This window comes from Cavia porcellus, unplaced genomic scaffold (assembly GCF_034190915.1).
Source record: "Cavia porcellus strain 051 isolate PalLab524CR breed Dunkin Hartley unplaced genomic scaffold, mCavPor4.1 scaffold_4, whole genome shotgun sequence".
Classification (NCBI taxonomy): domain Eukaryota; kingdom Metazoa; phylum Chordata; class Mammalia; order Rodentia; family Caviidae; genus Cavia; species Cavia porcellus.
The window spans coordinates 78,223,146-78,239,362 of NW_026947487.1; the positions used below are offsets into that span (position 1 = coordinate 78,223,146).

General features: G+C 42.4%; 1 protein-coding gene across 2 annotated transcripts in view; it reads right to left on the reverse strand.

Annotated features, from left to right (window-relative positions):
* Positions 1–3,143: 3,143 nt before the first annotated feature.
* The window catches only part of Unc5c (unc-5 netrin receptor C), a 355,058-nt gene continuing 341,984 nt past the window's right edge, over positions 3,144–16,217 (reverse strand). For both annotated transcript variants that reach the window (XM_063247291.1, XM_063247292.1), the window contains 2 exons: positions 10,176–10,354; positions 3,144–9,473 (listed from right to left, as the gene is read on the reverse strand). In XM_063247291.1, coding sequence (XP_063103361.1) covers positions 9,308–9,473; positions 10,176–10,354 — 345 coding nt within the window. In that variant the 3' untranslated portion in view covers positions 3,144–9,307. The remainder of the gene's footprint in view (positions 9,474–10,175; positions 10,355–16,217) is intronic.

The following is a 16,217-nucleotide window of genomic DNA, read 5'->3' on the forward strand; positions in this document are numbered from 1 at the left end:
CTGTCAGCTTGTTTGTGCCAGTTCTTTTTGTCTTTGAAAACCTCACATTGTAACAGGTGGGAGGCAGCAGTGGAACAACAGATGCAGGTAAGTGTGTGTGTGTGTGTGTGTGTGTGTGTGTGTGTGTGTCTTTTATGGCAGGAGGACAGAAGAAATGGTTTGCCCACTTCTGTTTTCTGTGAAGTTAGGAGGCATGGCCATCTGATACGAGGAAAGACAGGCCAGTCAGTAGTTTCAGAGATGTGCAAAAGGCTTAAGACTGTATTGCAAAAAATTACAACTCACTAGGCAAATCAGCCGGCTGCTGTGGGCCGGTTCTGTGGGCCAGTCGAAAGCTGGCCACTATGTGGCCCATAGCCCGGAGCCCAGGTCCAGACTGCAGCCAGCCCATGTGTGATCCAGGCTGGTTCTGTGCCCCTGGGGACATTCTGAGCTCTCCAGAGACTGTCGCTTCCCTTTGAAGATGAGACTGTTAATATCTAACACACAGAGTCGTTCTGAAGATGAAATAATCCTGGCACCGGGCTTGTGGTCAGCACCCAGCTATTACTGTTAGCAACTCTTACAAATTTATAGCACCCTTTTCTATAAGGCTTGTGATTTTACTGGCAATCCAAATATAGGCACAATGACTGGACTGACTTAAGGTTGGGATTTCTCAGTAATAGATGGCAGTACATTGTGGAAAATAGGAATTATTAATGTAGAAGAGCTATGTGGTACAGGTAAGGAGCAGGGCAGGCATTGAGGCAAGGAGGCAACTAACAGGCTGGAAGGCGTGAAATCAAAGGCTGGGTCCTCGAGAGTTCCGGCGGTGTCTTGGTTGCTGAAAGAGGTGCTGAGTCAGAATCTTGATTTGGGACAGTGAGGCTGAGGGCCGGCTGAGATGTGATCAAGGGAGTGTGTGCGTCTAAATGAGTGGACAAGATCATTGATGAAAGTGGGAGCCAAAGGCCAGGCTTTGGACTGTGTTGTCTCTGGATGTGGCATGCCCGGAATGATGACAGGCTTTGGGGAGACTAGATTGGTTCTGCAGGGGGCCCCAGGAGAACAGGGAGGCAGGGAATGGAGACAGGGATGCGGCTCAGTGTTGTGGTGCACTGCGAGTGGGGTTTGTGTGGAGGAATGAGGATTTCGGAGCCACCAAAGCATGAAAAATGTTCCTCCCTTTCCCAGCTGCGAGGTACCTGGGGTCTGTAAGGAAGAGGCTTCCGTGTTGCCTCAGAAATATCCCAAGACACAGAAAATTGTGTGCAAAGGTGAGGGGAAGGAAGGTGTTAGGGCTGGTTTTGCAAGGACTGTGAACTCTAGAGCGCAGGTAGATGGTTTCCTGAGGACCCACTGGAGATTTGGGAGCCCTGTTTGAGTGTGGGAAGCACAGAAGGGTTCATACTGTGGATACACCTGAGGGGCTGAAGCACTTGTGTGTGATTTTCCACGTGAGCCCAGAGAATGCATTTTACTGTTGGGTTCAGATGGAGCTAGATCAGATCTCCTCATTTTCTTTCTCAGTTTCACAGAAGTATAATGTGTCTAAACTCTAATCTTCTTACCTGTAAACTGGGATAAAAATACCCATCCCTACCCTGAATTTCATGTAGAATTGTCGAGATTAGCTATGTGAAGTGTGGGGACTGCACCCGGGGACGTGGTTCTTTCTTTCTGGAATTGGCTGCGTGGATATAAACAAGTGACATTAAAGACGTGCTGGTGGAACACCTCTGTCATACTTCTCTGTGTTGTGGTTCAAGCCAAACTCTTCCTCCAGGACTCGAGGGTAGACAGATAGTAAATCCAAGCTGTTGGCTGCTCAGTAAGGAGCAGGCTTGGTTGTCCCATCTGTCACACTGGCCACATCCAGATGCCCCAATTTTGGAAACTATTTCTGCTAAGCAGATGGTAAGGTCAGAATCAAGATTCACAAGGGAGAGCAAAGACTAAGGACAGGGCGTGATCACATTATGAGACATTCTGTGTCTGCAAGTTGTGGCACTCATGCTAGGGGAAAGAATGGGTAGACACCAGGAAAGCCACTTCTCTCAACTCTCCAGGGGCTGGGCATGGAGAAGGCTCCTCCTCCAGGCCCTTTCTGCCCTCACTCTGAAGACATTCACATGCTCTGCTAGGCCTCCTGGTCTCTCTGCAGGTGTCCCAGCTACTGAAGTCCCATGTGACAGACAACTGTACTCATCACAGGTCAAATCTGTGTTACTCTACATGTTTTCTTTGTGAAGTTCAGATTTTGTTTGCCTTTTAATCAAATTTTCATCCTTTCAGCCACAGGCCTTCCACTGATTCTGTCCAGATCCCAGTTTACATATTTCCAATGCTGCCAACGCCCTGAAGGAATGCTGGAGTTTGCAGTCCAAGCCCTGAATCTGTTTTAAGGCACTGTCCTGCAGCCCCAGGCTGGGACCTTTCCTTAGCCCTGGTGAAGTTGCTTACAAGCCAGCCAGCTTGAGGGGGTGGAGGCAGTGACAGTAACAGTCCACTTGAGGACATGACACGGGAGGAAGCCCCCTCACCTAGCAAGGGCTGATTGGCTTAGGTGCCGTTTTCTCACCTTCCCCCGACTTACCATAAGGGAGTGACAGGGTCCTGTACCACACTGAGCATGTCTAGTGGTGTTCTCCACAGTTCTGGACCTCACCTAGCATTTCTGTCTGGCAGTAGACAGTTTGCAAACTTCATTTAAAATTGGACCTCCAACGGTGGGGCCTGATGCCTCCCCCTATTTCCAAGCCTCGGGAAAATGTCAAGGCAAATGTTCCGAGACCCTGGCGCCCACTCTTTCCTGCTTTAGTTCTACCTAGGACCTTTTTAGTCTTGATGCTTAAGCTGCACCTAAACCATTAAACGTGAATCTCTGATTTATATCCCAGACATAAGTTTTATTTTTATTTTTGATATTTCTGGGGCTGGAACCTGGGGTCTCATGCATGTGAAGTAAGCACTCTACCACTGGATGGGTTTTTAAATCTTATGTAATCTCATTCTGCTGTAGTGTTGGAGAAACATCTGAGGGGAATGTGACTGCCCCGTACAGAACTTGGGGGCCTTCTGTCCTACTGAAGAAATACATACCAACTCTTAGCACAAAGGATGACTTTGTTCAGAAGAAATAAGAGAAGTGACACACTCTATTGCTTATAAATATAATTTATTACCTGTTTAAAAATTCTTTCTTACATTTTGTACATGTTGGTTGACAGAATAAATGCAGGCAATTTACAAACCAAGGGGACTACAGGAAAAATTGGGAGAGGCAGCTAAGGAGAGAAAAGAGGCACACCCAGAGCTCGTGCCCCTCGCTTCTGTCACACAGCAAGGCGACGAACAGATGGGCACCTAGAGCGCACACCACCTCCGCCAGGGAGTTTTAGAAAAGGAATTGCATAGAAGATACAGCAAGAGGAAACTCCACAACAAAAGCAGTTTTTTGAATGTGAGAAGCTAAGATGGTGGCGTTCTGCTTAAAAAAAAATGGTGAAGCACAAAACCTCAACCTGACATTTCTGCAGTTGAACCGCTCCAAGAAGACGGCGCTGACACAGCCTCTGCAATATGGACTGCTGTGGATTTGTCTCTGACAAACACTGGTTGTCTTCTTTGGAAAGAGCAAAGTGGAAGGTGACCAACTTGTGACAGCTCAATGTTAAAGCACAACACCTACAACACTGTGACATCCAGCACACACACAGTGATGACAGCTGGGTAAGCACACTCTGGAGGGTGAGGGTGTCACTGCCAACAGAAGTGTGAATCTAGGACAGGAGCAAGTTCTAGTTGCAGTCCTGTTTCTTTCCCAAGGCATAGAGAGTATGAAAGGGAAAAGGCATTTTCCACTGGTTGTAGATTTGTTTTTTTAATGCTGTCTTTAAAAAGGTCTGACATCTAGGACAGATTGAACCGGGTTTCTTTGATGTTGCTTCTCCATAGTGTTGAAGATCAGACACTAAACACTAACCACCAAGAGCTTAGGGTGCTGATCAATGAAATCTGTATATGGTGCATGTTCCAAAATGCAACCCAGTTCATTCAGCCCTGGTCCATATTGTCAGGTTCCCAGCAGGTCTGCCAGTGCCTGCTTCAAAAGACTTTGGAATTTAAGGATGGCACAGGATTCTGCTTATTTGTAAGGAACCCCTGAAGTGTTATGACCTGCAACTTGTAATTGTGCCAAAGCACAACTCTGAAATGGTCTGATGAGAAGCCTATTACAGTAACATGGCCGGTGGGCAGCTGATTGAGTGGGCCACAACTGTTGTCATCTTCTACAGGGATTTCCAAGATCTCTGGACAAATCCCTTCAGGATAGAAGAGCTTGAGTGTACTGAGGACTGGGACAGGGCCTCTGTAAATGTTTTTCTGTGTGTTTATACATCGTGCAGAGCCTATCCCTTTGGCCTCTTAATGCTTTTCCTGCAAGATGAATAGGCCTGAGGCATACAACACACTTGGTGGAGTGAGTTGTCCTACCATGGATCAGAAGGAGGCACAGCCCGCCCACTGGAAATTCTGGAGCCACGAATGCTCTTCAAGATAAATTTTCAACGTAATATTTCTGAAAACATGAACAGTCATATGGCTGATAAGATGAAAGAATTAGGACAGTCACTGTTAGCCTGTAGAGAAAATCCACTCAGTGACATACAGGACCATACCTCCAGCTTTCAAAAATAGTTTTTCATGTCACAATCCTGGAAATATTTCTGACTTCATTTATTTGGCCTGCATGCACATGGGCTTAAATTAACATTGGTTATAATGTATTTATTTCCCATATTCCTTGTTTCATTAAAAATCATTAAAGGGGCAAGGGAAATCTTTCAAAGTGATTATTAACAGTTATGGATTATACAAATAGATCTTAGGGTAGAGAAACAGTATTTCATTGCACAGAGGGAAAGTTCTAAGGATTTCAGTCAACATTAGCTCAGTACATTTAAAAATATAAAAATAATACAAAAGGAAAAACAAAGTATAATAGTTGGTTCTACGAGGCACTCGAAAGGTAAAAAATGTTATTACCTTGAGATAATTGATAAAAATATTTCTTACTGTATCTATAAAATCTAATGCTCATTGGCTGTGATCATTGGTACAAATAACTAGACTTGAACAGTGCCATTCTGACTCACAAAACTTCTCAAAGGTGATGGCTAGTGTGTTTCTGTGGCCTTCTTCGTCCTGTCTGCCCTTGGCTGAGCACTGAGGACTCCACACAAAACTAAGGACTGGTCTAGAATGCCTGTCAGCAAAACAGAACTGCACATTCAACCAGACTGAACACAAACCTTCCCTACTGTCTTTACATACACTCGCAGGTCCTTGTGCAGTTTCACATGTGACTAGCCCAGGGACAACCCTTACAGAAACCAGAGCCTGTGGGATCTGGGGAGGCAGTGTTTTCTTAACCAGCTCACATCTTCACACATGGAACACAGCCGTGTGCATGGCCCAAGAACACAGCTGTTGAATTCCTGCAGAGACCACAGAACACTAAATTGAGAGATTCCTTTGTATTTCCCCAGGAGTCAGAGCAAGGCTGAGTTGTACCTCTGAATGTTTGCTCTTAATATATGTTGCTCTAGGAGAAAAATCTTTTGAAGCCCATTCCTGAATACCTGCCTTTCACAGTGCCCTGAACTCGGGCTGTGACTTCTCCCTAAAGAATGGCTCTGCTCGTCTAGAGAACAGCAAATGATGATGAACGTCGGACTTCTCACCTCCTGACAATGCCCTGCCCTTGGAGAGGCTGCATTGCCTGCTTAAGGACACAGGTCATCGGGGTAACCAGGCGAGTGTGTATGTGGGGATGTGTTGGTGAAAGGCTGCTGGCTGTGAGATGTTCGGCATCACACATGCTTGTTAGCATTGGGTGCCCAACCAGCAATTCTGAATCGAACCTTATTCCTCCCAGAACACTAAGAAAATGTGTATTAATGTTGCAAAGGTAAAATGAAAACAGGACAAAGCTTTTGGCATTAGGTTTACAAGTTCAGAAGCTTCTTTCTTGTCCTTCATCAATAACCACAATTTTCTCTTCCTTAGGCACAGTACTGCCATTTGCTTCCATACGACTTCTTTCTAAGCAGATACCTCCTACATTTCCACAGGTAAACAGCAGGGAATTAAAAGTGATTTAAAATATACAAAGTCCAATGAAATCACAAACATTAAAATGATGACTTTCAAAGACATGGGTTTTATGTTCCTATTACAAAAAAGCAACTTAGGACTTGGATAAATGAGTTGATGATATATTAGACTCATAATGACATTATTTTGAGAAGGATGATTTAAGTGAAAAAACATGAGAAGACTATTACAGATTCAAAGTGACCCTCCCTTCCCGTCTATGTGTCACGAAGATCCCACTCACAGGCAGGTACTCATTCTGTCAAACAGCCTTTAGTGCCCTAGGAGCTAACCCCAGGGTATAATGTGTGGCAGGCCACTAGATGGCACCATGCACAAGTGATAGTTTTCCATCCAACTGAAGGAAGCGGGGTTCTGCTCACCGCTGTGGGAAACCGGAAATGGCACATGGGATGATGAAGTGGCTCCTGTGAAATGAACTGTTGTGTTCGAGCCTTGTAAGTTGGGGAGCAATCTAACAGCTATTACTTTTCTCCAAAGAGAAGAAAAGCAGACTTCTTAGTGAAAATCTTTTGACATATGGAGTATTATGTGTAAGGAAGTTGTCATTCGCTTGATAAGAAACAGCAGTTTTGTGATAGATGTTTACCTCTCATGGAATCAATCACTTTTCCCTTTTCCAGTGGTGGGAGGTTTAACCAAAAACCAAGCACCTGAAGTGAATTCCAGCACCTCTTAGTGGCTTCAATACGTGTTATGTTGAGCATTTTTCTGTGTTATTTTTAATCAAAGCTTTTAGTAAACATTTGGAAATGCATTCATCTGGACAGCTAAATTTTTGTTCACTTCTGCCTCTCCTGTTGCATAAAAGTTTTCTTGAACTCCCAGTGCTTGATTGCCAGATGATTACCAGTAATGAGCAATCCTGACAATTTTATTTCAAGGTGCATTAATAGACAATAACTCTTTGCTCATTTTGCTTTTTAAAATTACTTAAAATTTTAATTTAGAATACAGCTTTAGTCATCAGTACAAACATTTATCCACTGAACTTGACTAGTGCAATCTCCGCCTTCCACAACCAGTGGAACCAACATTTTTATATGTGGCAACTTTAATGAACAGCGTGGTTGGAGAAACAGTTTATGGGATATCTGTCTAAAACCGAAGATAAGAAAGAAATGATATGTAAGACAAGGCTCCACGACAAGGCAGCAACGATTCCTTAATGAGAATGGAGGAGTCTGAGAACATTAAGAAGTAAACAAACAGGAGAGGGAAGTGCATGTGGAAGGAAGCAGAAGATAAATGAAATGATTTAGCAGCATGGACTCTGCCCTGCAGACTCCACGGTCATGTTCTGCAGGTTCCCATTCAAGCCTGGGTGCTGCTTGCTCAGTCTTGGTTTGGCTATGGGGCTGTTGTGGACTCTTTCTTCTCGCTGCTGGGTGAACTGAGTCCTTCTGTTAAAGAGCCTGTGATGGTCCCAAGGAAATTGTCATTCATACTAAGTAGTCTGTTGGCTAACATTTTATAGGATGAAAAGGACTAATTAGCCTCTGTAAGTGCTACTGAACAGTGTTAAAGCAAAGATTGAAGAGAAAAAAAGTAGAGAGTTTCTACTGGCAGACTTGTAGGAATGGTCTTGATGTCAGCAGTTCGAAACAATAAAAAAATTTAAAGCTAGGTAGGCTGGAAGGCTAGGGGTTCTATGAGAGGACAAGAAAATGATAACTAGGACTGACTGTTGGACAAACACATTGCAGATTAGAATAATTTTCTTCCAAGTTAAAATGATTTGAAAAGATACTGCGGCCTGAGAAAAAGACTAGCTGAGTATTTAAATGACTCAAGTCAGAGGTCACTGTCATTTTCAGATAGATGGATGAGAGACTGGACGCCTCACAAAGGAGGGCACCAGCTTAGAATCTGAAGATACGCTCATCTCACCACCTGTTTTATGGGTAAGGAAACTGAGCTCCAATGAGTTTCAAGGTTTTCATAAAGTAGCACCAGACAGTGCCAAATTCAGAACCGGTTTTCTAATTTCCAGCTCCGAGGCAATTCTCTGAACCACATTACCCTCAGGTAGACAGGGCCCGTGGCTGGTGGGAGCCAGGCCACACAACCACAGTAATAAGTGAACTTCAAGGAGAACATACCTGATAGGACTCAAGAGAAAGGCCCTGTTGGAACAAGATGAAGAAACAGATCAAGAAGGCGGGTGACCCTGCCTACCTTTTTCCAGCAGGATGACAAGGGTCAAAGGCAAGTGAAGCAATGCCTGTTAATGGAATTGGTGATCACATCCAACCTGATATGTGAGAGAGCCAGACAGGTCTAGTGAACACTAAATACTAACAGCAGTGCTAATGAAAACCCAAAGTGAAAAGAAAATTCTTTTACTGCAATACCTGTAGTTAATAATAATACCTTTAAAAAACCACTTCAAATTGCATATTACAAACACACAAGTCCTGAAGAAGTATTTGTGTGGTTGAACATGAATCGCTCTCTTCCCTGCAATGCTACATGTTTATTCCCAAAGGGCACTCGACAGCCCTCCACCAAGGCATAAGGAATCTTAGTCATTTGTCTTTTGCATGTCAATGCTCCAGTTCCCTGATACAGACAATAACACTGGTTCTACAAGTTCTAGAAACAGAACGCTCATGGGAGGATTATCTGAGACATGTGATGTACATGATTTGTATCAAAAGTCTGTGATTTCTCTGTAAATTACTAATCTGAAATAGACACCACAAACCGTCCACAGCTTCGACTTCAAATGATCTGAACAAAAATAGAATGAGCCATGGACAGTGTCTGCATCCCTGTCCAATTTGATGTAAACAACGTTTGTAGAAATTGGGTTTGTTAAGAAAGTTTATCCATATATCTGGATAGCAATAAAAAGCGTTTCCTAGGAAACTGTAAGATCCTGTACCATACAGCATACAGCCCAACTAAGAGGAAAATTAGGTTGATTTCTAAATTCAAGGTACAAATTTACACAATTTTTAACTCCTGTGATGCTGTCCGAGAAAAGTGGGCGTGTACATTGGTGGTCGTATCTGTTTTCCTTCTGCTGCCATCTTGCCTGTGAAGCTCACTGGTCTAGTCTGCATTTCCTCCCCAGCTGTGTTTCCCTGGACGGCCACAGACTCTCTGTGCACTCTGTCCTTCATTTTTAGTTCCAGTGTGGTCAATACTGCCCTTCTGCTGCTAAAGACACTACTGTTTCATGTCGTCCCATTTCTTCCAAGACAGCTGCCAGCATGCTCAGGTTTCCATCTGGGAAGTTCTGTGCTTCCCAAAGATCCAAGATTACACCGGTTGGGCTTGATTTGGTGGCAAAGTAATTCAAGTACCTGTAATTGGGAATGGGAAAGTGTGCTGAGAGGCATGATTTATGGACCTGTTTTCTCTTTTTCTGAGCCTTAAAATATCTTGATCCCACTGTCGTTTCCAGTGAGCCACCTTACATAAATAGCCCACACCTAATTAGATCAGACCATCAGGAGATGTGATTTTTTAACTTTACACCTCAACTCTGAGTAAAACAATTTAACAGACACGATGTCTGTGGGTGACACCACAAGGAGGAAATCAAGAGACTTTATGTTTTCCTTTCAGCTCAGCCTCTGAGAATCTCTGACAGGTCATGCCACTCCTTTTCTCGGTAGTGATGGCAATGTTTTACAGTGTCCAGGTGTTACGTTCTCTTTATGGCTTACTATCAGGGCTGTGTTAGCAGGTTAATTAGGCTCAGTTCATCTGGAGAGCAAAACAAAATTACTCTAGTGAATGGATGTATTAGGGGGATTTAGCCCATCAGCTTGGCAAAGTGGATCACAAAACTTGGTATTTACACGTGTCAGATAAACCCAGAATATCTCTGAACTCTGTTCACAGGCTTATGGTGCGAGGTACATAGAAGGTGCTTAATTCTACATTTGTAGAATAAAAGTGGATGGGTGGGGAAATGAATGCTGTCTTGCGTGTAACAGTTATCATCCTGGAGACCTGTGTCTAAAAGGAAGCATCTGCTTGTGGAGCCTGGCTACACCCACCTGTCCAGGTTGAGCTTATGGGCCAGCATCCGCCAGTCATGGCCTCGTGTCTGAGGTGCATCCAGGCTGCTGCAGAGCTTCTGCCGGATAGGGAGAGGGATGCTGAATGCGCTCGGCCCTGTGACAGTAGTGATGGTGCTGGCTGGATCCAGCAGCGGCAGATCCATGCCAGTGGGTTCCTGCAGGAACAACACAACATTATTTCTGAATACAAAAGGAAGCCCTGTTGAACCAGTCAACACAGTGCCTTGCTTTGAGGGAAGAGGTGAACAATGAGAGCTATCATTCTCCTTCTTGCCCTCAGAGTTGTGAGTCACTCTAGTAACCTGGCTGAGACACAGGTACATTTGAGCTAGTTTTTCATAGACTTAAATTTATGGGCTTTTAGTCAAGGCTGAGCTAGCTGTAAAGCTCTGGTATGATTCAGTAAGGGCTTTTTTAATGGGACTCTAGAAGGGATGGGGAGAAAAGAGGAGAGAGCAAGAGAGAATACTCCTTGGGGATCATATTTCAAAAGGGGAAAATGTTCAAAAAGGCAGTTCTTTGAGAATGAACAGATCTGAGATTAGGAAGCTGGAAGGCATAGCTTCTAGAAACTGTCTGACCTTGAAGAAGATGCCCTGGGAGGGGCCCAATGGCTCTACTGCTAGCCTGCAAGGTGACTCTGACTCTTACAGGGTAAAATGGAACAAGGCTGAATGATATTAAGACAAAAACTTTAAGAAAATCAGTATATTGCCGGAGGGCAAGCTGCTAATGGCATCCTCCAATTGCTGAACATCCTTCTTTTTTTTTTTTTTAGTCTAATTTTAGTAGAGAAAACTACAAATTGGCTCTTAAAATAGTTTCAGCTCATAATACAGCACAAATGCAAAACTCTGAATTTCATCTGCAGAGAAACTCTAATCATTCTCTAATCACTTCTGCTGGTTAGAAAAGCAAAAGCAACTACTGCCTGGGAACTATTAAAGCAATAAAGAAAATCTACTAAATCTCAGGGTACATAAGTAATTGCTAGAGGGGAGTAGCCACAGAGAGCTTCTGCCTTCATGAAGTCTGATGTCTGGGGCCTCGTGCTAGGCTGGGGTCAGTGCCCTCTGCCCATGTGTGAGCACTAGTGCTGGGAGTTGGGGGGAAAGCGGGGAGGTGGAGGGAGGGGTGGTTGAAGCTGCCTGCCTTGCAGGGTGACTTGCAGTGTGTCCTATCTCCTAGGCTTGTGTAATCCCACTGCAAAAGGCCAAGCCAGGAGCTTGGACAGCATTGTAGAGCAACACTAATTGTGGGGGCCGTCATGTGTGCAGAGGCATTGGCTGCTATCACAGTGTTTGGCCTCATAATCTAAGGCTTAGCAGTCTATAGGAGTATTTAAAGGACTGAGGTATGGAATGGAGACCCACAGCTCTTCCCCCTCAGCACAGGGCTCTTTCCAAAGGAAAGGAGGAGAGAGTTTCTGAACTCCAGAACATAGACTTTTCCAGAAAGGAAACCAGGAGGGTGATCTGAGTTTACTAACAGATTTGTATGGGAATGTTTCAACCCAAGTGTCTCAATGCTTATGTTAGGCACAAAGCAATGCAGGGATGAGCTGAGTGGTGGAGGGAAAGAAAAATCTCATGCTCTTTCCACAATTTAGTACCATCACCCATGTTGAAGTCTTCTTGCTTTTCTAGACAACAGGACTAATTTGAAACCTACCAATCCTCTGATACAGTGCTGCCCTGACTATTCCTGGATGGCTGTGGAGGTAGCAGTCTGCATGGGGAGGAACCAGCTTGTCATAGTGCTGACTCGTGTCCCCAGAGAGTCTCCTGTTCCTATGAGCCTTAGTAACTCCCTACTGCTGTATGTCCTCCAGACTCGGCTCCCTACAGTGTTCATGGGTGTGCGTGTGTGTTTCCCCCTTCCTTTTCTCTTACTGTCTCATTTAGAAGTGTAAAATGGCCCCTCCTGCATGAAGTCTCCATCAATTTTTATTATCTTTATCAGGATGTTATACATATTAATGGGGTTCTGTAATATTTCCATACATGATTGTGTATGAAACATACACAATCAAATCATGCCATCCTCATATCTCCTTCCCAGTTGAGTAATCACTATTCTAATGTTAAGTGAGTCATCTTGCATTTCCAAATATGATAGAAAACATGGAGTATTTGACTTTCTGTGTCTAGCTTATTTCACTCAACATACAACCTTTAGTTCTATCCATTTTGCTACAAATGACAGAATTTCATTCTTTAGATATGAAAAAAATGTATTTCCTTATAAATCCACCTTTTGAATGGTATTTTATGGGCAGTTCCACATGACATGTAGGAATCTCTGTGGTATGCCAATTTTATTACCCATAGATATCTATCCAGACATGAGATAGCTAGATCATATAGTACATCTAATTCAAGATTTTTGAGGAATCTCCATAACTATTCTCCATAATGGATACACTAATTTACATCCCTACCAACTTTATACAGGAAATTGGTCACCTTTCCCCATATGCTCACCAGTATTTGTTACCTTACTGTGTACATAATAGCCATCCTAAGAAGGGCAAAATGGTATTTTATTGTAATTTTATTGTATTGTCTTGATGATTGATTAAACATTTTTCATGTATTTACTAGTCATATTTCTTGCTTTGGGAAGTGTCTAGTCAAATCATTTGCCCATTTCAAATTGGATTTTTTAAAAGTTTTTTGAGTTCCTTATAGATTCTAGATGTCACCCCCTCCATCTTTTGAATAGCTGTCAAATATTTCTTCTGTTCTGTAGACTGGCATTGCACTCTATTGATTGTTTTTCTTTTGTGGTAGAGAAACTTTGTAGTTTGGTGTAATTCTAGTTATTAATCTTTGCTTTTGTTTGTGGTGCTTTCACTATTCTTAAACACAATCACTGCCTATACAATTGTCTTGAAATGGTTTTCCTTGTTTTTTTCCCCCTAGTAGTGTCAGGTCTTACATTTAGATCTTTGATCTGTTTTGAGTTGATTTTTTAAAATATTGATTAGAGTAGGATATAGGTATCAAGTTTCCACTTCCTGCAGGTGGCTACTCAGTTTTTCTAGCATTGTTTATCACAGGCAATCCTGTCTGTAGTGCATTTTTGGTGCCTTTGTTGCAAATTAATTTAGAGTAGTTATGTGGCTTTATTTTTGGTATTTCTATTCTGCTGCATGGTCTGTACATCTTTTTTTATTCCGGTATTATTCTGCTTTGGTTAGGATAGCGCTATAGTAATGTGATGCCTCCATCTTAGCTTTTTGCTTAAGATTGTTTAGCCTATTTGGGGTTTTCTATGCTTCCATATGAATTTTAATTTTTTTCTAATTATGTAAAGAAAGTAAATGGTATTTTGATGAGAATTTTACTGAATCTGTAGATGCTTTGGTTAGTGTAGACATGTTAACAATACTGACTCTTCCAATCCACAAACGTGAGAGATTTCCATTTCTTCATGTGTTTTTTTCAGTTTGTAGTTTTCATTGATGACATTTCTTTCATGACTTCTTGCTCAGAAAATTCATTATTTATAGGAAAGCTACTGATTTTGTATGTTGATCTCTTACTGAATTGATTTATCAGTTCTAGTAGTATTTTGGTAGAATCTGGGGGATTTTCTGTGTATAGATTCATATTATGTACAAACAGGTATAGTTTGACTCCCTTTTCTATTTGTATGACTTTTATTTCTTTCTTTAGCCTAACTGTTCTGGCTAAAACCTCTAGTTCTATATTGAATAAGAGTGGTGAGAGTACATACCCTTGTCTTGTTCCTGATCTTAGACGAAATGCTTTCAGTGTTTCAGCATGATGTTTGCTGTGGTTTTGTTATATATTGTCTTTATTATGTTAAGGTAAGATCATTTTATGCCTAATTTATTCAAATATTTTCTCATGAAGGGACATTGAATTTTATCAAGTACTTTTTCTGCATCTATTGAGATAATTACTTGATGTATACCCTTCATTCTATTGATGCAGTATATTATCATTTATTGATTTGCATATATTCAACAATCTTTGTATACTTGGGATGAGACCAACTTTATGATGGTGAATGAATTTTTGATGTACTATTGGACTCAGCTTGTTAATAATTTGTTGAGAATATTTGTATCTATGATCATCGGGAATACTGGTGATGGTGTTTTTGTTGCGTTCTTTTGTTTTGATAGCAGGGTGTCTTAGTTATTTTTCCTCAATGTTGAGACAAATATCCATCGCCTAACATTAAAGGGAGACATGTTTATTTGGATCATAGTTTGCACAGGTTTTAGTCCATGGCTCTAAAGCAGGGTGGCACAGGGGATAGACATTGCACAGGAGAAACAGTTCATGGCAGGCAGAAGTTAGCAAAGCAAGCAAGAGACATCAGTGGCTTCTGTTTCCTTTATTGTATCCAGGTTATCAGGATTAGGCCAGTGCCAAAGCAATTAGTAATCATCCACCCTAATCCAAGCATTGCACCATAAGTCAATCACATTGATTGAGTCAACTCTGAAAAATCACCACCTATGACCACATGAGGCTATGCAGGGACACCTGGACACAAGCTACAACACAGGGTAATGCTGGCTTTATAGAATGAATTTGAAAGGTGTTATGGTTTATATCTAGATATCCCACAAAGCCTCATGCATCCAGGGGTCAGGCTTTTAGTTTGTAAATGCTTCATGGTCCAGTGCTGGGATAATGGGTATGAGTGCTATATGCAAATGAGTATAGCCTACATATAATATAAGGGACAGAACAAGTCTTCTCTCCATATTCCTCCCTCCTTTGCTTTTGCTGTCTTCTGGCCACCATGAACTGTTGATCCCCTGTCATGCAACCCTACCTAGGAGCTAGCTGATTATGGACTGAAACCTCCACAAACTGTGAGCTAAATAAACCTTTTTTGCCTCCATTTCATCATCAGTAAAGAGAGAAAAGTAACCAAGACAGGAGGCTTCCCTCCTTTCAATTCTATGGAATTTGTAGTGTGAGAAGTAGCACAATTCTTCTTTGGAAGATTCCTCTATGCTCTTAAGTAGTGAGAAAGATTTCTACGGCCTGCTTTGCTGGCTGGCATTGGGCCACAGAGGTGGCACATGTGAGGTGCAGAGTCTGTGCCTGATGTGTAGTAGGTATATTACATGTGTGTGCTTCCATGTTTTCATAGTGCCACCAACCCTGGTTTGGGCTGGCCCTGCCTGGTATGATGTGGCATGGCTCACACTACCCTCACACTGGACCACTGACAGCTCCTACTTTTGTGTCTGTAGGCAGACCCCGGACTGTTCTGCCTTTCCACTGATACCTGGAAAACTAGTCAAAGTCTACCTCCTACTCAGCCTGTGCCTCATGCTCCCAAAGAGGCTGTGGAGACCTCATTCAACCCTTGTATATTTTTTCCACATTCTCTCCATTCTGCCTTGTGATTGCATTTCTGCATTACTTCTCAAATTTCATGGAGCTGAGAGTATTTTTGTCATTGTTAGGACCTATGCATGTAGAAGCTACCAATATTTGTTTAAAGGAAAGTATTTTTTCCTAATATAGAAGGAAGATGAATCCAGTTCCTAGCTGTGTGGAACCACATGGAGCAATGTTCTGGGCTGCCTTCCAACAAAACGTGACTGGGATGAGTCTTATTACTAACTCCTGAAGTTGAGGGCCAATTAAACATGGGCTCAGCTCTCAGGAAGGTCTGCTCACACATTCTTGTTCCTCTTTCTTAGTGCACGAAGAGCACTCCTTACTTTACAAGGCATCAACATCCTGAGCCTCCAACCCTGCCTATTCTGCTTGTTTCTGTTGATGTAGAGGACATAAACTCTACAGGTACTGTTTCATGTCTCTCTTATGAGGGGGTTGACAGTAGCCTTCAAGTAAAATAAAAATACCCACATATATTTCATCTAATAATTTCTGTTGCCATTAGTTTTTCCTTTACTTCCAGGTAAGAATAGAGATTACTCTCACAGAATGCTTATTACAATAATTGTTTATGATACAGGTGCCATCTGTCTTTGATGTTATGATTCCCTTAGTTATG